Source organism: Drosophila santomea, unplaced genomic scaffold (genome assembly GCF_016746245.2).
Source record: "Drosophila santomea strain STO CAGO 1482 unplaced genomic scaffold, Prin_Dsan_1.1 Segkk6_quiver_pilon_scaf, whole genome shotgun sequence".
Classification (NCBI taxonomy): Eukaryota; Metazoa; Arthropoda; class Insecta; order Diptera; family Drosophilidae; genus Drosophila; species Drosophila santomea.
The window spans coordinates 29,184-51,666 of record NW_025319002.1 but is presented as its reverse complement, the minus strand read 5'-3'; the positions used below and the strand labels follow the sequence as shown (position 1 = coordinate 51,666).

The 22,483-nt window shown below is 37.5% G+C and overlaps 1 protein-coding gene across 3 annotated transcripts in view; it reads right to left on the bottom strand.

The window, feature by feature from the left end:
• LOC120457663 (unconventional myosin-VIIa-like) overlaps positions 1 to 18,010 on the bottom strand; it is a 419,197-nt gene extending 401,187 nt beyond the window's left edge. For all 3 annotated transcript variants that reach the window (XR_005617072.2, XM_039645159.2, XM_039645160.2), the window contains exons 1-2: positions 17,884 to 18,010; positions 17,780 to 17,827 (exon numbers count right to left, since the gene is read on the bottom strand). Coding sequence is in view for 2 of the 3 variants with exons in the window: in XM_039645159.2 (XP_039501093.1) it covers positions 17,780 to 17,807 (28 nt within the window). In the remaining variant the exon portion in view is untranslated. The remainder of the gene's footprint in view (positions 1 to 17,779; positions 17,828 to 17,883) is intronic.
• Between the last annotated feature and the right edge of the window lie 4,473 nt (positions 18,011 to 22,483).

Below are 22,483 nucleotides of genomic sequence, written 5' to 3'. Positions count from 1 at the left end.
ATTGATCTAGCTAAAGGTTTCCATCAAATCCAAATGGTTGGTCCCAAAAGAGCATTCTCAACAAAACATGGACATTATGAATATACTCGTATGCCCTTTGGTCTGAAAAATGCAAAAGCATCATTTCAACGCTGCATGAACAATCTTTTAGAAGATTTAATTTATAAAGGTTGTTTAGTTTACTTAGATGATATTATCATTTATTCCACTTCATTGGAGGAACATATAATGTCATTAAAAAGGGTATTTAATAAGCTACGATCAGCTAATCTAAAATTGCAACTCGATAAATGTGAATTTCTGAAGAAAGAGACAGAATTTCTCGGTCACATTATCTCTACAGACGGTAAAAAAAACAAAACCCTAACAAAATAAATGCAATTGTTAATTTTCCTATTCCTAAAACCACAAAAGGAATAAAATCTTTCCTTGGACTATGCGGATTTTACCGTAAGTTCATTCCCAATTTGTCAAAAATAGCAATACCTATTATTCTCAAACTAAAAAAAGGAGCAGTAATTAACACAAAAGATAATGGTTATATGTCCGCCTTCGATAAACTAAAAGTTCTCATCACGTCCGATCCAATCCTAATATATCCCAACTTCGAAAAAAAATTTTCACTGACAACAGATGCGAGTAATATAGCCATAGGTGCTGTATTATACCAAGAACATAAACCCATATACCAGAACATAAACCGTTCTGCAAGCAGAACTTTAAATGAACATGAGCTTAACTATTCGTCCATAGAAAAAGAGCTATTAGCTATAGTATGGGCAACAAAATATTTCAGGTCCTACCTATTCGGGAGAAAGTTCGACATATTAAGCGATTATAGGCCGCTTTTATGGTTAAGTAACATAAAAGACCCCAATATGAAATTACAGAGATGGAAGATAAAACTTAAAGAATACGATTATAAGATTCAATATGTACCCGGTAAAGAAAATCACGTCGCTGACGCTCTATCTAGAGTCCAAATACAGGAAAACTTCTTAGGAGAAAATTACCCAGTTTCCTTTCGCACAGCAGCTACTGTGCATAGTGCACCAGAAGACAACCAAAGTCACATCTCAATAACAAGAGACAATATAAGAGACAATTCGAATTCATAAAAGATGATTTTGACGACGTCCAGATAATAAAACATTTCCATAAAAACAGAATAAAAATCAGTTATAAAGAAATGACTGATACCATTGCCAAAGATCTAATTAAAGAATACTTCTGCACTAAAACAAGTGTTATTTACTAATAGACATTCAAACATACGCCCAATCCAAAGAAATCATTCTCAAAACACATAAAGAAACTCAAAACACCCTGGTATAGAGAAACTCACGCTTCAGTTCAAAGAACTTTATTATTACCCTGATTATCAAAAACTTATCCAAAATATGATCAACGAATGAGAAATCTGTAACATCGCCAAAACTGAACATAGAAACTCAAAATTAACAAGTATGTCATGGATTTTTACTTAATAAACAATAAACAATTCCTATCATGTATTGACATTTATTCTAAATACGCCTCCCTGATAGAAGTAAACAGTAGAGATTGGCTTGAAGCTAAAATAGCTATTTTACGCATATTCAACGATATGGGTAAACCCACAGAAATAAAAGCCGACAAAGACTCCGCTTTCATGTGCGCTGCACTTAAACTCTGGTTAGAATCAAAAGGAGTGACTCTCAATATAACAACAAGTAAAAATGTAATTTCTGACATTGAACGATTTCATGAACCTGTTAATAAAAAATTAAGAATAATAACAAGCGAAAATGAACCCGAAAACCAATTCACGAAATTCGAAAAAATTCCTTACATATACAATCACAATCGAACTCCAGCTGACATCTTCATTTTTGCAGGAACCCCTGCTTATGACACTCAACAAAATAAAGTAAACAAAATTGACAAACTCAACGAGAATAGACATGACTTCAGTATAGACACCAACTTTTGAGAATCCCCTCTAGTTAGGTCAAAAACAACCAACCCATTCAAAAAGACAGGAAATTTAAGACAAATAGATGATAAACATTTCAAAGAAATAAATAGAGGTAGAAAGAAAACACACTATAAATCTAAGTTAAAAATGGAAAAGAAAATTAATAAAAGTGAATATAATAACGATAATTCCAGGCCTACTCCGGAGCATGATACTCATGTTATGCCTCCTATCGACAATTAACACACAATACCTAGAAGTAACCCCTATCCAGGCCAAAAACGGATACCTGATCATTCAAACCGGATCAATAGATTTACCAATAAACCACGAATATCATTACTTATCTATTAACTTAACTAAAACCGAAAATAATTATGAAAAACTTATTAAACAAACTCAAGCTTTCAAAAACTTACCACAAAGTTTCGTTAATCTACGTCAATTCTGAAAACCTTCTTAATATCAAAACTTCAGCCTGCCTTAAATCTGATACTAACGAAATTCTGATAATATCCCACATTCCAAGAGACATAATCAAAACACCAGTTTTTGAAATAATCCCATACCCAGATGAAAAAAGTAACATACTAACCGAAACAATACATGACAAATATTTTTCACACAATAATCAAACTTGCACGGCAAGTTCTCAAAGCTTGGTTATAAATAAATGTATAACTGGTATACTAAACCAGGTCCCAACACAATGAAGATACAGTAAAACACATTCTGCTTTCGATATAAAATATGTAGAGCCTCTGTTCAACTAGAAAAAATATAAATTACCAACACGATGTTAGACTATACTAAAACTATCTATGTAAATAATAATGTAACAAAACTTGAACCACTGGAATACATTCAAACAAAAGAAATAATCGAAAAACACAATCAGACGAATAATATATTTCAAGTAATAACACTTACAACATTATTCATAATTGTTATAATTGCATTATTGTACGCTATCTATAAATATAAGATTATACTCCAAAAATTAATCAAAATGTAATCAAAGATCGAGAGCCCTTTGCTTAAGCTTAGCTGTTAATTTACGCACAGCATCATATTCGAAAGTCTAGACTCTGTGGCGAGCCAACGTCGTCCCCTAAACATTCGATCGATCCAACGTCGTCCCCTAAACATTCGATCGAGCCAAAGTCGTCCCCTAAACATTCTATCACTTGGCGAGGCCAACTGAAATAACAAATCGTAAAAATTTGACCACTTGGCTGGCCAACTGAAATAACAAAAACTTCCGCCCACGCAATGGTCTCAGGATTCTCCAATTACTCCTATTTTTCGGGAGCTTCTCTCTCCTATTTTTTGAGAGCTTCTCTTTTAATAAACATTTATAACTTAATTCTCTTAAACTTCGCTCTTAAGCTATCCCAATCTGCCTGTATAAATGCAAACATGTCCCCATAAGGCAGTTCAGTTCTGAGTACGCTATCAATTGCGGTAGCTTTGCTAAGGCCCATTTCAACTTCGAAATCCATTATCCAACTAAGTGATAATCCAAAGGCTCTAGTTCTTTCTCTATTGGAATTAATAAAACATATAATAATATATGAAAAACCAACCGTGTTATTTTTTTTTATTAAACTTTCGGTCTGAATTCGTAAATATATATATTTTTGATCCGAATTTTCGTTTCTTTACAAGTCTTCTTTATATTGCAGGTAGGATATATAGCTACAGTCAAAATAATACTAGTGCCCAAAGTCCGTGGACAACCCCGAAAAAGGACCTTTCGCGACGTTTTAATTTTTTTTAATAATCTATGAAATTCAGCTAATATAAGATAGAATTCATACAAAAAAAACTCTGGTTAATTGATTTTATTTCTCAGAACTAAACACGTGTAATTTCCCCTAAGGCATATGAAAGACTCACGTTGTAAAAATGTTTAACGTTTTAACTATCTTTTATGTTTTCGAACCATGGGCTCAACTCCGTAATATAAAAATCTCTCCCAAAATCATAATTGATAAACCACTCCATTTCTTCATTTAATCATGAGTCAATATAACTGTTTTCTTGCAAACTGCATGGTTTTTTTTGTGAGTTTCGCCTCTTTATTGGCTTCTTTAAATTATGTTATTATTTTTGAGTCTGCTTCTAATTACCTATTAACTTACATTCATTTCTAGATCTAGTCTCCCGGCAGTACAGTGTATGCAACACACAATGTATTCCATGCCAAGAAACGACATAAAAATGCTAGAAACTGTTTAGAAAAACACCCAAAAGTATTGTAAAATACAACAAACCCTGTTTAAAAGTGATTATATTTAATTATTGTTTATTTAGACTGGTTTAAATTTTTCTTATGACTAACTAATTAATGGAAAAGAAATCCAAGCATAGCATTGTTGTTTTCGATCATAAAGCGTTCTAATTTGGTATACACCAGTTTTATGACTATACGTAATTTCGGGGTAAAAATCATTAAATTTTGGAACTAGAATCCGCAACAATTTTTCAAAAATGTTATTTAGTTTTCGCAGTTACTGTTTACAAACTGCTCAATTTTAAGCATAAACTGATTATATTTATTAGGGGTGAGAATGACTTCTGTGATGTCGAAATTTGCAACTAGAAAAATAATTCTGGGACTTACAAATGTAATAATAAGAACTTAAGGAAATGTAAGGCCTGTTTACACAGTGATTGCGTTCAGAAATTTTAGTACCCCTTACTCGTAACTTTATATATACTTTAAAAAAGCTTTTGTACCGGGAAAATTAATCCAGGAAGCGGTTTTTATCCAGCATACGTATATCTTTCCGGCCAACGTGGGGAAGTCAATATTATTTTGTTGTCAGAGTTTTGTACTTACATATTTATAATCGGTTAAAAACGTACATACGAATTGGTAGATCGCCTTCTAAGAAATCATTTAGGTTATCTTATAAACCTCTATCAAATGAACTTAGTAAATACCTTAAGGAGTAGAATGCGCTCCAACCGTCCTTCTTATATAAAAAAAACTCCTTTAAATGATTATAATTACAATTATTTTATTGAACTCCAATAATTGAAATAATTGAAATTATGTAAGAACAGGAATGAAATTCGGATTCAAGGGATATCCGCCAATCCAAGAAAGTGTGCCACTAAGGTTGAAATTAAGATTCACATTAAAACATTGGGACATGTGCATGTAGACAAAGGTCATATGGTAAGCAAATTTCCTTTAATAATAAAGAATCGCCCAGTTAAGAATACTCGATTTTTTCGTAACATATTTTTAGGTTCTTTTCACACTAGATCGAATCCCCTATCGAGAGTTCGATAACAACCACATCCTGACCATGTTAATTCAGGACTTGCATTAGAGTTCTGGTTGTTTACATAGGAGTTCCGTTTCCTTCTTACATAGCTTTAGCATACGGCTCTACTGTTGATTTGTAGTTGCGTTCAGGGGTTTTCTAATTGATACCAACACGACATGTCGCCCGATACGCGCATACATGGTAAATGTATTGTGATGAATACCCCTTAGCCGAATACGATATGACGCTAAAATGGGTCTTTCAAGAAGACTATGACTCCAAGCACACCAGCAGGAGAAGCACGGATTGGTTCCAAAATAAATGTGTTCCTGGTTTGGAGTGGCCTACACAGTCCCCAGACCGTTATTCCATCGTAAATCATTGGTCGGATATTATAAAAGCCGTTATAGCTTCTAAGCCAACTAACAACTGCAATGAAGGGGTCCTGGAGCAAAATACCTTAAAACCATAAAACGGTGCCACGACCTGGTTGACTTCATGCCAAAGCGTTGCGCAGCTGTTATTGGTAATAAGGAATACACTACCAAATATTAAAAAAGCACGATAGGCGTAGTTTTAATACGCAAACATTTGTTAACATATTTTTAATTGAAAATTTAAGCATTTTTCATGAAGTGGTGCTATTTTATTTTAAACCCAATTTTGTCGTTCATAATAAAGTTTCTTAATTAAGATAAGAATTAATAGAACAATTGTACTAGTTTTTTTGTTCCTAAAAGGTAAATTGTTCCCTTCTAAAGCTTCTCTTAAACCCTAAAATATAGTTAGCGGACTTATTCAAACCTTTATTGAGCAAGGGAGCTATTTTTTTTGCAGCTGAATATACCATTATTACTACAAGTTTTCTACGCAAGTGCAGATATTAAGATCATATATATTATATATATTTTTGATCCGAATTTTCGTTTCTTCACAAGTCTTCTTTATATTGCAGGTAGGATATATAGCTACAGTCAAAATAATACTAGTGCCCAAAGTCTGTGGACAACCCCAAAAAGCACCTTTTGCGATGTTTTAATTTTTTTATTGTTAATTATCTATGAAATTCAGCCAATATAAGATAGAACTCATACAAAAAAACTTGTATTTTAATTGATTTTATTTCTCAGAAAAAATACAAATGTGAAATGTCATCATAGCCAAAAAAATAGATTAAAGATTGAATAACTAAAACTATAATATGGCGGTATATAAAGGACGCACGGAACTTTTAATTTAATCAACAAAGTTCTGGCATCTCTTCACGGGAATATGGTTCTAGGACAAAAGTTATATATTGGTATTGGTGACTGCGTCGCTTCAAAAATTATCAATTGGATTATGAGGGCCACACAATGACACTTGACTGGGTTTGCTGAAAACCACTGCTTCGAAAGTTAACTTGTATGTTAACTAAACACGTTTAATTTTCCCTAAGGCATTTGAAAGAATCACGTTGTAAAAATGTTTGACGTTTTAACGATCTTTTATGGTTTTGAACCATGGGCTCAACTCCCTAATATAAAAATCTCTCCCAAAATCATAATTGATAAACCACTCCATTTCTTCATTTAATCAAGAGTCAATATAACTGTTTTCTTGCAAACTGCATGGTTTTTTTTGTGAGTTTCGCCTCTTTATTGGCTTCTTTAAATTATGTTATTATCTTTGAGTCTGCTTCTAATTACCTATTAACTTACATTCATTTCTAGATCTAGTCCCCCGGCAGTACAGTGTATGCCACACACAATGTATTCCATGCCAAGAAACGACATAAAAATGCTAGAAACTGTTTAGAAACACTCAAAAGTATTGTAAAATACCACAAACGCTGTTTAAAAGTGGTTAAATTTAATTATTGTTTATTTATTAATTATAGTTTATTTTGACTGGTTTAAATTTTTCTAATGACTAACTAAATAATGGAAAAGAAATCCAAGCATAGCATTGTTGTTTTCGATCATAAAGCGTTCTAATTTGGTATACACCAGTTTTATGACTATACGTAATTTCGGGTTTAAAATCATTAAATTTTGAGAACTAGAATCCGCAACAATTTTTTAAAAATGTTATTTAGTTTTCGCAGTTACTGTTTACAAACTGCTCAATTTTAAGCATAAACTGATTATATTTATTAGGGGTGAGAATGACTTCTGTTATATCGAAATTTGGCTTTGGAAAAATAATTCTGGAACTTACAAATGTAATAATGAGAACTTAAGGAAATGTAAGGCCTGTTTACACAGTGATTGCTTTCAGCTTTTAGGACAAACAGAAATTTTAGTTACCCCTTACTCGTAACTTTATATATACTTTAAATAAGCTTTTGTACCGGGAAAATTAATCCAGGAAGCGGTTTTTATCCAGCATATGTATATCTTCCCGGCCAACGTGGGGAAGTCAATATTATTTTGTTGTCAGAGTTGTGTACTTACATATTTATAATCGGTTAAAAACGTACATACGAATTGGTAGATCGCCTTCTAAGAAATCATTTAGGTTATCTTATAAACCTCTATCAAATGAACATAGTAAATACTTTAAGAAGTAGAATGCGCTCCAACCGTCCTTCTTATATAAAAATAAAACTCCTTCTACTTTCCTATTTCTACTTTCTACACTTTTTCTGCTTCGGCGTCACTTTTTGTCTCTCCTGATTCCTCCTTCTTCTGATATCTCCCTTCTTCTTGCTTTCGCGTTGCCACCCCTTCCCCCAATGTCATAGCGCGTCATGTACTCTTTAGCTGCTGCTGTAATGTTAATGTTGAACTGCTTAATCCTCTGCTGATATTCTGCTGATTTTTCTGCTAGTATTGTGCTGCTTTTCTGCTGTCTTTCTACTGCTTTTCTGCTGACTCCCCGCTGCTTCACCATCTTACATTCGGCCATTCCTGATTACTCATCTGTCCCAGATGACCAAGCATCATCATTGTCCTGCACGTAACGCCACAACTTCATGTGATCACAGCTGGAGGTAGTGTTGGTGGGACCTTCTACGTCAGCTGCTTTTCGAACATCGTAACGGCCATTTCTTTTGACTTTAGAAATTTCATACGGCCCCAAATATTCGGCAGCCAGTTTCTTTCCTGCGATAAACTGTGTCCGGCGAATAGCAACTAGTTCTCCAACTTCACTTCTGGTTTTCGATTCGAATCAAAGTTCTTCTTGTACGAATCCTGTGCCCGCTGAATATTGGTCTTGGCCTCTTGTCTAAGCTGGTGGCGTTCCTCGTCGAACATCTCCTCTTCTAAAAGATGTGTTATTCGATCGGTGGGCTTATTGTTCATTTTCACGCCAAACATTAGCTCAAGTGGTGACTTTTTCGTTGACACATGTACGTGGGAATTAACAGCTCGCTGCACCGCTGCTACTGCCTTAAACCACTTGCCTGGATGTTTTGATGAAAGCTTTGATATTATTGATAAAACTGTGCGGTTCACCCTTTCGATCTGTCCATTTCCTCGGGAACTCCGGTTGTACTCCAAACATGGTCAATACCGTTTTTCTTCATATGCTCTGCAAACAAGTTGGCCGTAAAGGCGGAGCCTCTGTCAGAAACAATGCGCACTGGGTTGCCAAAAACTTCCGACCAATTTTTCGATTTTCTTCAATGTTTCCTCGCAGCTCATAGTCTTTGTAGGGAAAAGCCATATGAACTTCGTGAATGAACCTACCATCGCAAATATGTATTTATATTGCTTTCCAGTTGCATCCATGGGACCTAGATGATCAACATGCAACGTATGAAGTGGCTGATCAGCTTTGTCGATACAATATAGAAGTCCTTCCTTTTTGCCCAGCTTTTTGTTAAAAATTATGAATCTTACGCAGTTGCTTATAACCTGCTGAACCTTTTGCTCTAGATGAGAAATCCAATAGGATTGCTGAACACAATGGACCGTTTTTTGAAGAGCAAAGTGACCTGCGTTGTGGGCGTCGACAATAACATCTTTTTTCATCGCTTTCGGAATTACAAGAAGATCACTGCCTTTATACAAGTCCACCTTTTATCTTATATCCCTCATAAGAACCGCTAACACGGTTGGGATATCGACTAAGGCAGTCAACGTGCTTTAATCGTTCACCTGGGCGATGATCAACTGCAAACTCGAATTCCTGCAGATAATTAATCTTGGCACATCCGTCTTCTGTAGGGTTTGCTTGAATGCAGCGCAATCTGTTATTAATTTGAACGGTGTTCCCAGCAAATAGTGTCTGAATTTCTTAACCGCTAGATACACGGCTTTTGCTTCGAGAATGTAACTGTGTTGGCGAGACTCAACTTCGGTTGTCTTCTTGCTCCAATACTGAATTGGGTGAAGTCTGCAATCCGACCATTGCATTAATACCGCTGCAAATGCGTCTTTCGATGCGTCGGTGTGTAACTCGGATTTGGCTCCTCTGGTATATAGTTTCAAAACAGGCTCCTTTGTCAGCGCATCCTTTAGCCTCTGGAATGCTTTCATCTGAGGCTCAGCCATTTCAAAACGAACATCTTTACGCAGCAGATCCGTTAATGGGCGTGCAATCTGTGAATAGTTGAACACAAATTTCCTGAAAAATCCGGTCAATCCCAAAAATGCTTTTACTGCTCTGACGTTTTTCGGCACCGAAAATTTGCTAACTGCTGCCGTCTTCTCTTGCCCAGGCCATAAATTTCCGTTTTCGATGTTATGACCCAAGAAGGAAATCTTTGTCTGCAAGAAGTGACATTTTCGCCACTTGATCTTCAAACCAAACGCTGCTGTTTTGAAAACTAGTGCCATCTTCTGCAAACAGTGCTCTGCAGTCTCGGCGTAAATTATTATATCATCCATATATAAGTCCAGAGTATCCTGGTTCATCAGCTCCTGAAATATGTGGTTCACATAGCGAATAAAAACAGCCGGCGAGTTTCGAAATCCAAACGGCGTTCTGTTGAATTCGTAGAGTCCTGATTTGGTGGTAAATGCCGTGTATTTCTTGCTCTCTTCTTCTACAGCAACGTGAAAGAAGCCATTCTCCAAATCCATCACGGTGAAATAACGGGTGTTTTTTTTAGAGGTATAGAACTTTAAGTTGGCATTACTGTTCAAGACGGCGACCGATTTAACAGCTGTCAAGTGATTTATTCTCAGTTTGGTTTGGCAATTCGTCATGCGTGCTTACAAAATCCAACTCGTGCAAGAATTGAAACCAAACGATCATCAAGCAAGGCGTAGATTCGTCGAATGGGCCCAAAACGAGATTGCTGTTGTTCCCGATTTTTCATAAGCCTCCAAGATCTTGTGATTTAACACCGCTAGACTACTTTTTGTGGGGCTATGTAAAGTCATTGGTCTATGCGGATAAGCCACAAACGCTAAACCATTTGGAAGACAACATTCGCCGTGTTATTGCCGATATACGGCCAAATGTTGGAAAAAGTCATTGCAAATTGGACGTCCAGATTGGACTACATCCGAGCCAGCCGTGGCGGTCATATGCCAGAAATCATATTTAAAATGTAATGCCACAAGATTATCTTTCATGTCAATAAAATTCATGTCAATCGAATAATCCATCGTTGTTTTATTGCAATTTAAAGTTCTATACCTCTAAAAAAAACACCCTATACTTCCCTTTTTTTTTCGGGATAATCACGCCATCTGGAACAAGTCGCAGCTTAACTGGGACCTCTGCAACCGAATCCAATGCCTTATAGTTTTTGATCAGCATCGATGTCTTCATCCTCTACGACAACAAACTTTTGCGAAACTGTCACATCGTCTACCGCAACATCAGCAAAAAAGCATCCAAGTGTGCTCGTTGTTTTTTTTCCTAACCCACGCAACTTCGAAGCGCTTTTCTCTAGGACGACATTCTGAATTTTGTTGAAGATGAACTTTCTCAATATAGATACATCGGCTCCAGTATCCACCAGGCATTCATTTCCTACGTCGTTAAGAGTGACCTTCTTCATGCGACTCGAACTTCGCACAACTTGAATACCAGCATCTGATCCAGGACAATTCTTAGATATGTGTCCATCTTTGTTGCAATTAAAGCATTTTGTGGCAGCCTTGCAATCCTTACGCAAATGATCTGCGGATCCACAGTTAAAGCAATGATTCTTTCTATCGTTGAACTCGTGCTGCTTCTTCTGGTTTGGTGTCCAATTACCATCGCTTGACTGGAACGGCTTATTTCCTCTTTCAGCTACGCGTTCGAAAACCTCATACAGCTCTCCTGCAGCTCTCTAAAACATTTGCAACTATAGAGAGTGTATTTAAAGTCGCTCCTCATTTTTAGGCCATCCACTATAAAGCTTATTACCGAACGTGCATCTATGCTGCCAAGTGCTGCAATCTTTCTCATCTGCAAAAGATACTCGTGGAATGATTCCTGCTTTCGCTTTTTTCGATCACGGAGCTGCTCATGAACATCTGCGCTGCATACGTACTGACGACTAAACTCAGTCTCCAGCAATATACGCATCTCGGTGTATTGATGTACGTATGTCGAATCCAAAAACAATTTCGCAGTGTTTGACATTTTAGCACGAGCTTGGACATACATATCAAAATAATTTTCAAAAGTGTCGGCGTGGCAGTTTTGGGCGGTTTGTGGAATCTCAACTTTCTAGCTTTTATAACTCCTGAGATCTCGACGTTCATACGGACGTTATGCAATCACCTTCAATGAGAAGACCGAAACACGGGGAAAAAATAATCACTGGGCACCCATCACGTCAAAAGGGTAGTGCGCGTGATCAAGAAGGATCCATATATAGCTGCTACCGAACTGAGGAGTCTATGGAGTTCGGCCAATACATCCGATAAAAACCATCATGGATCAAAATGAATATGGTACAATATGGTGATGCCCCCCTCTGCCTAATACGATATGACGCTAAAATGGGTCTTTCAAGAAGACTATGACTCCAAGCACACCAGCAGGAGAAGCACGGATTGGTTCCAAAATAAATGTGTTCCTGGTTTGGAGTGGCCTACACAGTCCCCAGACCGTTATTCCATCGTAAATCATTGGTCGGATATTATAAAAGCCGTTATAGCTTCTAAGCCAACTAACAACGAATACCATTGTACTGCAATGAAGGGTTCCTGGAGCAAAATACCTTAAAACATTAAAACGGTGCCACGACCTGGTTGACTTCATGCCAAAGCGTTGCGCAGCTGTTATTGGTAATAAGGAATACACTACCAAATATTAAAAAAGCACGATAGGCGTAGTTTTAATACGCAAACATTTGTTAACATTGTTTTAATTGAAACTTTAAGCATTTTTCATGAAGTGGTGCTATTTTATTCTAAACCCAATTTTGTCGTTCATAATAAAGTTTCTTAATTAAGATAAGAATTAATAGAACAATTTTAGTAGTTTTTTTGTTCCTAAAAGGTAAATTGTTCCCTTCTAAAGCTTCTCTTAAACCCTAAAATATAGTTAGAGGACTTATTCAAACCTTTATTGTGCAAGGAAGCTATTTTTTTTGCAGCTGTATATACCATTATTACTACAAGTTTTCTACGCAAGTGCAGACATTAAGATCATATATATTATATATATTTTTGAATCGAATTTTCGTTTCTTCACAAGTCTTCTTTATATTGCAGGTAGGATATATAGCTACAGTCAAAATAAAACAAGAGAGAACGCTATAGTCGAGTTCCCCGACTATCTGATACCCGTTACTCAGCTAGTGGAAGGGAAAAGGAGAGTCTTAAACACAGTTTTTGGCGGTTTGTAGGCGTTATAGTGGGCGTGGCCGAACGTTTCTTGGCAAATCGATAGAAATTTACAAGACTAATACAAAAGTGAAAAAATTTCAAAACATTTTTCAAAAGTGTGGGCGTGGCAGTTTTGTGCGGTTTGTGGGCGTTAGAGTGGGCGTGGCAACATGAATCGACAAACTTGCGCTGCTTCTATGTCCCTGGAGTTTGTATGCTTAATCTCAACTTTCTAGCTTTAGTAGTTCCTGAGATCTTGACGTTCATACGGACGGACAGACGGATATGGCCAGATCGACTCGGCAATTGATCCTGATCAAGAATATATATACTTTATATGGGCGGAAACGCTTCCTTCTGCCTGTTACATACTTTTCAACGAGTCTAGTTTACCCTTTTACTCTACGAGTAACGGGTATGACTAGTGCCCAATGTCCGTGGACAACCCCGAAAAAGGACCTTTCGCGACGTTTTAATTTTTTAATCATCTATGAAATTCAGCCAATATTTTTTTTTTTTTTTTTTTAACGCGCGAGTCCCACGGCCACACCTCCCGCCCAACCGACCGAGGGGCGCTGCCGGTTATCGTACGGCTCGAATCGCGGGAAGATAGACGCGATATAATTATTAAAAAAGGCAGAGAGTCAGAATTAGAGATAATAGGATAGAATCTATTATAGTCAGAACATAATGCTCTATAAGATAGAATTCATACAAAAAAACTCTGGTTAATTGATTTTATTTCTCAGAACTAACTAAACACGTGTAATTTCCCCTAAGGCATATGAAAGACTCACGTTGTAAAAATGTTTAACGTTATAACGATCTTTTATGTTTTTGAACCAAAGACATTATAATAACAAGATGCGTAACGGCCATAAATTGGTTTTGCACTATGCAGCCACTTTTTTGGTGACGCTCTCTTGCTCTCTCTCTCTTGCTCTCTTTTCGCTCGCCTAAAATCGAAAGCGTTATCTTGCTTGTATGAGTAAAAACAATAAAGGAGATCGTGTGGTTGTGTGCGTGCTTATGCTAGAAGACGATTTTAGGGCCGAAATCAATTTTGATTTAAGAAACAAATTTGATTAATGTTTTGGTCAATTTCGATTCGTAACTCTTATGGTTTGAAAGAAGTTTTTTATACCCGTTACTCGTAGAGCATTTCATACCACCCATAATTGCGCGCTTTTTTAAAAATATCAAAATAAAATATAAAAAAATAATTTAAGTGAATCTTATTACATTTAAAAAATAAATATTTCATAAAAATAATTCATAATCTAAAATATTATTTATAAAATAAATAAACATATGAAAACTTTTTATTGCAAAATTGATCTTATTGATGCACGAAGTGCGGACATAAGCAGCGAAGAATCATTGTCGTCTTATATTTTTCACACGTCGCACGCTGAATACTCTAATAAAAACTATGCATATTATTATGTACATAGATTGTGCTATTATTATTTCTATGTTAAATTTAAATAATTGTTATGTTAAGGCAATGCAAAACTATAGTTTTTAAGTGGTGGCAATTTATAAAAAATAATATAGATTTAAAGTCTAAGAACTTCTAAAATGAAGGGCATATTTTGTCATTTTTACAATACATGTGCATACGTGTGCACCAATACAGTGGTCAGCTGTCGCTGTATGCGTACAAGAGAGCTGCTGGCTCTAGAGCTCTCCGCTCTCTGGCTTTTGAACAAAATTTCGAGAGAGCCTGGAGCCACTTGAAAAGCCACCACGAAAAAATCGTGTGCAAAAAAATCGTATGGCGTTACGCATCTTGTTATTCTAATGTCTTTGTTTGAACCATGGGCTCAACTCCCTAAAATAAAAATCTCTCCCAAAATCATAATTGATAAACCACTCCATTTCTTCATTTAATCAAGAGTCAATATAACTGTTTTCTTGCAAACTGCATGGTTTTTTTTGTGAGTTTCGCTCAATTTTACGCATAAACTGATTATATTTATTAGGGGTGCGAATGACTTCTGTGATATCGAAATTTGGATTTAGAAATATAATTCTGGAACTTACAAATGTAATAATGAGAACTTAAGGAAATGTAAGGCCTGTTTACACAGTGATTGCTTTCAGCTTTTAGGACAAACAGAAATTTTAGTACCCCTTACTCGTAACTTGATATATACTTTAAATAAGCTTTTGTACCGGAAAAATTAATCCAGGAAGCAGTTTTTATCCAGCATATATATATCTTCCTGGCCAACGTGGGGAAGTCAATATTATTTTGTTGTCAGAATTGTGTACTTACATATTTGTAATCGGTTAAAAACGTACATACGAATTGGTAGATCGCCTTCTAAGAAATCATTTTGGTTATCTTATAAACCTCTATCAAATGAGCTTAGTAAATACCTTAAGAAGTAGAATGCGCTCCAACCGTCCTTCTTATATAAAAAAAACTCCTTTAAATGATTATAATTACAATTATTTTATTGAACTCCAATAATTGAAATAATTGAAATTATGTAAGAACAGGAATGAAATTCGGATTCAAGGGATATCCGCCAATCCAAGAAAGTGTGCCACTAAGGTTGAAATTAAGATTCACATTAAAACATTGGGACATGTGCATGTAGACAAAGGTCATATGGTAAGCAAATTTCCTTTAATAATAAAGAATCGCCCAGTTAAGAATACTCGATTTTTTCGTAACATATTTTTAGGTTCTTTTCACACTAGATCGAATCCCCTATCGAGAGTTCGATAACAACCACATCCTGACCATGTTAATTCAGGACTTGCATTAGAGTTCTGGGTGTTTACATAGGAGCTCCGTTTCCTTCTTACATAGCTTTGGCATACGGCTCTACTGTTGATTTGTAGTTGCGTTCAGGGGTTTTCTAATCGATACCAACACGACATGTCGCCCGATACGCGCATACATGGTAAATGTATTGTGATGAATACCCCTTAGCCGAATACGATATGACGCTAAAATGGGTCTTTCAAGAAGACTATGACTCCAAGCACACCAGCAGGAGAAGCACGGATTGGTTCCAAAATAAATGTGTTCCTGGTTTGGAGTGGCCTACACAGTCCCCAGACCGTTATTCCATCGTAAATCATTGGTCGGATATTATAAAAGCCGTTATAGCTTCTAAGCCAACTAACAACGAATACCATTGTACTGCAATGAAGGGTTCCTGGAGCAAAATACCTTAAAACATTAAAACGGTGCCACGACCTGGTTGACTTCATGCCAAAGCGTTGCGCAGCTGTTATTGGTAATAAGGAATACACTACCAAATATTAAAAAAGCACGATAGGCGTAGTTTTAATACGCAAACATTTGTTAACATTGTTTTAATTGAAACTTTAAGCATTTTTCATGAAGTGGTGCTATTTTATTCTAAACCCAATTTTGTCGTTCATAATAAAGTTTCTTAATTAAGATAAGAATTAATAAAACAATTGTAGTAGTTTTTTTGTTCCTAAAAGGTAAATTGTTCCCATCTAAAGCTTCTCTTAAACCCTAAAATATAGTTAGAGGACTTATTCAACCCTTTATTGTGCAAGTGAGCTATTTTTTTGCAGCTGTATATACCATTATTACTACAAGTTTTCTACGCAAGTGCAGACATTAAGATCATATATATTATATATATTTTTGATCCGAATTTTCGTTTCTTCACCAGTCTTCTTTATATTGCAGGTAGGATATGTAGCTACAGTCAAAATAATACTAGTGCCCAAAGTCCGTGGACAACCCCGAAAAAGGACCTTTCGCGACGTTTTAATTTTTTTTAATAATCTATGAAATTCAGCCAATATAAGATAGAATTCATACAAAAAAACTCTGGTTAATTGATTTTATTTCTCAGAACTAAACACGTGTAATTTCCCCTAAGGCATATGAAAGACTCACGTTGTAAAAATGTTTAACGTTTTAACTATCTTTTATGTTTTTGAACCATGGGCTCAACTCCCTAATATAAAAATCTCTCCCAAAATCATAATTGATAAACCACTCCATTTCTTTATTTAATCATGAGTCAATATAACTGTTTTCTTGCAAACTGCATGGTTTTTTTTTGTGAGTTTCGCCTCTTTATTGGCTTCTTTAAATTATGTTATTATTTTTGAGTCTGCTTCTAATTACCTATTAACTTACATTCATTTCTAGATCTAGTCTCCCGGCAGTACAGTGTATGCAACACACAATGTATTCCATGCCAAGAAACGACATAAAAATGCTAGAAACTGTTTAGAAACACCCAAAAGTATTGTAAAATACAACAAACCCTGTTTAAAAGTGATTATATTTAATTTAGACTGGTTTAAATTTTTCTTATGACTAACTAATTAATGGAAAAGAAATCCAAGCATAGCATTGTTGTTTTCGATCATAAAGCGTTCTAATTTGGTATACACCCGAAATTACGGGTTTAAAATCATTAAATTTTAAGAACTAGAATCCGCAACAATTTTACAAAAATGGTTTTTAGTTTTCGCAGTTACTGTTTACAAACTGCTCAATTTTAAGCATAAACTGATTATATTTATTAGGGGTGAGAATGACTTCTGTGATATCGAAATTTAGATTTAGAAATATAATTCTGGGACTTACAAATGTAATAATGAGAACTTAAGGAAATGCAAGGCCTGTTTACACAGTGATTGCTTTCAGCTTTTAGGACAAACAGAAATTTTAGTACCCCTTACTCGTAACTTTATATATACTTTAAATAAGCTTTTGTACCGGAAAAATTAATCCAGGAAGCGGTTTTTATCCAGCATATGTATATCTTCCCGGCCAACGTGGGGATGTCAATATTATTTTGTTGTCAGAGTTGTGTACTTACATATTTGTATTCGGTTAAAAACGTACATACGAATTGGTAGATCGCCTTCTAAGAAATCATTTAGGTTATCTTATAAACCTCTATCAAATGAGCTTAGTAAATACCTTAAGAAGTAGAATGCGCTCCAACCGTCCTTCTTATATAAAAAAAAAATCCTTTGAATGATTATACATATGTAAGAAATTAGGATTCACATTAAAACATTGGGACATGTGCATGTAGACAAAGGTCATATGGTAAGCAAATTTCGTTTAATAATAAACTCGATTTTTTTGTAACATATTTTTAGGTTCTTTTCAAACTAGATCGAATCCCCTATCGAGAGTTCGATAACAACCACATCCTGACCATGTTAATTCAGGACTTGCATTAGAGTTCTGGTTGTTTACATAGGAGCTCCGTTTCCTGCTTACATAGCTTTAGCATACGGCTCTACTGTTGATTTGTAGTTGCGTTCAGGGGTTTTCTAATCGATACCAACACGACATGTCGCCCGATACGCGCATACATGGTAATTATTTAAAGGCATCAAAGCAAACGGTAATGGGTTTATCTGCCCTCCACATTTATATTTGCTATTGCCAAAACCAGCGGTGGTTTTAATAGATTCATTAATAACTCTATCTGTAACTATATAAGCAATGTAATAAAACACACATGTTGTGTACTACCAAAACAAATGCCGTGTCAGGTAAATAAGTGCTGAGCAGGCAAACTTGGTTGTGTGAGAAAATGAAATGAAATTACCTTAATCACCCTTAACTAGGTAATGCGAACGAGATGAAAAAGTTTATGCGCCATACTAAAGGTGGCTTGAAAGGACTGAGCAGCAGTTTCGGCGTGGCTAAAAATAGTTTTCATCGAGCTGATAATCTCCGATAAAAAAGAACTTGGCAAATTGTATAGAAATATGGCCAGGTTTAAGACAAAGCATTCCGAATGGCTTTTGTCCAACATGGCTATAACAGTAAGTTTCTTATGTGATGAGTAAATCTGCTTGAGTGTGAGGACATTTCAGGTATGACGAGTTGCCGGTCTTGTCTTGGGACTCTGTGGAAAACCCGTGTGTTTATCGTCCTTACCTGCCTTCTGGCAAAAACGATAAGTAACCTCATGGAATCGAGACCTCATGGACTTTTTTTTGAAGGGCGTTTGCGGTAGAAATCCATTCCTTGACCACACACATAGCAAACCATATCGTGCAAAGAGATTCTGCATCCTGGCGCTGTTCTGTTGGACTCGCGGCTGTCTCCCGTCTAAGGTTGGAGTTCTTCAACAAGGACACCATCATAAATACTTCCTCATACGTTTAAGCGTATTCATTTATCATTTAAGAGTCTACTTTGAATCGGTTTTCCGTGGTTTTTTAACTGGGCCCTTTCTTTTTAAGCTCTGCCGGTGATCTTATTGGTGACGTCACCAGTAAACTACGCATTTAGGAGTTCATGTTATCTTTTAAGAGTTCTACACTTTCATTCTCAGCGATCTTGTGTTTCAATTTAAAATGCGATACTCTTGTGACACTTCTTCTTGGTGTGTGTTTATGCCTTAGAAAGCTATACGTAGGGTTTCTGGGTAGTCCAGGTGGTTGTGCCATTCTTGGGTGCTCCATAAAGGTTTATGCGGCTTGTAACTCAGCCACTTTCACCAAATCCATCACTTTTTCCGCCTGTCGGTAGCTTCCGACCGGTCTTCCGAACTTGCCTGGTATCGCAGAAACATGCTGGAGCGCACCCCTAGGTTGTCCTGGTGGTAGATTCATCCCTCCGGCTGAATTATCCATTGTGGTGCCAATTTGGTCTGCCCGGTGTACTACCTCCTCCGGCTTGTTTTCGAAGTTTTTGAGACTCTCTTGATTTTTTTTTTTATAATTCCTTTTTAGGGCTTCTACAAGCGCCTTCCATCTAGCTCTGTTTTGTGCTGTCTGTTTAGCATTTTCCCATGTGATGTTTATTTGGGCAAGTTCTTGTTGAGCGGTTCTTCTCCATGTTGCTCTAGGCCTTCCTACCCTCCTGCTTTCTTGGGGTTCCAGTCCAGTGCCATCCTTACTTTGCTACTAGGGTTTCTCCTGAGAGCGTGCCCTATCCACATCCATTTCTTCTTTCTTATTTGGGTGTGTCCGATACACTACACGCTCGCTCGTAACGCGCCACAGCTCTGTGTTAGCTATTCTGTTTGGCCAGAATATCCCACATATGATTCTTAGGCATTTGTTGCTGAAAACCTGCAGTTTCTGCGTTATTTTCTCCGTTGCGAGCCATGTCTCACTTCGGTATAGCAGTATGGATTTCACAAACGCATTGTAGATCCGGAGCTTTGTTCGCCGACTTATTTGTCTGTTTCTCCAAATGCGGTATAGTCTCCCAAATGCAGAGCGGGCTTTGCCAAGACGACTCGAGACATCATCATCAACTCCTCCACTGTTGAATATGATGGTGCCAAGGTATGGGAAACTGTTGACGAACTCGATTGGGTTCCCATGTATGATGATGTTTCCTTGGTTGGAGTGGTTGAATCGCATAGCTTTTGTTTTTGCTACGTTTAACTCGAGTCCGACGCTGCTGGCTATCCTGACGAGGTTATCACTTTTACTCTGTATATCGCCAAGTCTATCAGAGATAAGACAAATGTCGTCTGCATTGTCCAAGTCCTCAAGGTGTCCGGTGAGGCTCCACGTAATTCCGCGCTTGGTCCACCTTCCTCGCAGCCACATGTTCCGGTGTCTTCAAGTTTCCACACTGAGCCTTCTGCCCCACTTTCGACTTCTTCTACTCTAATTGCCCAGGATCTCGGTAGTGACCTTGTGCTGCTAGCCACTGCAACCGTTCTAGTGCAGAATCGGTCTAGACTGATCGTTCCCTGCAGGGCCTTGTTAGATTCTGCCTCTCAACTGCACTTGGTCACCTCTCTGTTTGCAAATCAACTGCAACTTAAGAGTCGAGGTCGTTTGGCTCCGTCACTGGAATCGGGGATTCCAATTTCGCGACTGATGGATTCTCTTTAGGAATTGCGATGCGGTCTGTCACTTCGAGTTTCTCAACAAGCATAACAGCAGTTATCGCTCCCAATATCACGGATCGCCACCCAAGCTTTAATGTGGACATTGGGGACTGGAAGATTCCAGAAAACCTGCAGATCGCCGAGCCGGAATTTCATAAAGCTCAGCGTGTTGACCTGTTAATAGGAGCTAGCCTGTTTTATGAGCTGATGTGGGTAGGTCAGATAAAGTTGTTGCCAGGACTGCCACTGCTTCAAAAAACTCGTCTGGGCTGGGTTGTATCTGGAGACTGCGCGCGCCCGTGCGGTAGCGCCTTAATAGCTTCACGCGCTTCTTCTGCAGCCAGCGAGGAAAACAGCATTGATGTTGAACTTGATTCACTTCTGCAGCGCTTTTGGGAGGTAGAAAATTGTTCCGGCCCAATAGTTCAAGCCACTAAGGAGGAGCTAGATTGCGACGCCCACTTTGGCGATTACTCGGTACGTTTGCCGCTAAACTCCATTTGGATTCTTTAGGAGATTCCTATCCTCAGCCTGTCCGGAGATTCTTGTCAATGGAAAGGAAGCTTACAAAGCATCCTGGCTTGAGGCTTAAATATGCGGCGTTCATGAAGGAATATCGACATCTGGGACATATGTCGCCTGTGCCTCCTTCCGAGGTCAGCTCGTGCCGATATTTTTTTCCACATCACTGCGTTATGAAGGAGGATAGCTCTACCGCCAAGCTTCGCGTTGTCTTTGATGGATCAGCTGCCACTTCCACTGGTTACTCGCTTAACGATGTGTTAATGACTGGCCCGGTCTTCCAGCCCAAGCTATTTCACATCCTAATTCAATTTCGCTCACACCCAGTTGTTGTTACAGGAGACATATGTAAAATGTTCCGATGTGTAAGGGTCTCGCAGGAAGATAGCTATTTGCAGTGCATTATCTGGAGAGACTCCCCGCTCAATGACCTTCAAGTATACAAACTCGACACAGTTACCTACGGCACCAAACCAGCCTCCTTCTTGTCCGTAAGGGCTATGCAGCAGTTATCAATCGATGAGCAGGCAGCGTTTCCCATTGGATCAGAAATCCTTCGGCGCGATTTTTACGTGAATGATCTTATCTCCGGCTCCGGCACGGTAAAGGATGCTATCAGCATATTGCAGCAGACGGCTGGCATTCTTGCAAAGGGAAAGCAAAAGCTAAGAATATATGAATATGGTGCTCTAACATTCCGCTTGTGCTGGAGGGCGTGCCCGCCGAGGACAAGGAGTCGTTCATGAAGTTTGAAGATGGTAGCGTTTTCACCAAAACTTTAGGTCTCGCTTGGGATCCCGCCTCCGACATGCTATTGTTTTCGTTCTCTGCCTGGGTCTCAATAGCGACTCCTGCAGGCACTCTGTTTTATCGGCGATTGCTAAATTTTACGATCCTCTCGGCCTGGTCGGTCCTGTAATCACAAGGTGTAAAATCTTTTTGCAGCAGCTCTACAAGGAAAAGCTGTCTTGAGATGAAAGCCTCCCGGAAACTTATAACACGAAATGGCTTGATATATGTCGCAGTTTTGAAATAATAAGTCATGTTAGTTTCCCTCGGTTCGTGTTAAGCGCCGAGTCTGGTCTTCAGGTGCACGGTTTTTGTGATGCAAGCATTGATGCCTATGGAGCCTGCGTTTATGTGGTTTCTAAAGGGAATCAAAGTTTTAGCCATTTGCGTTGT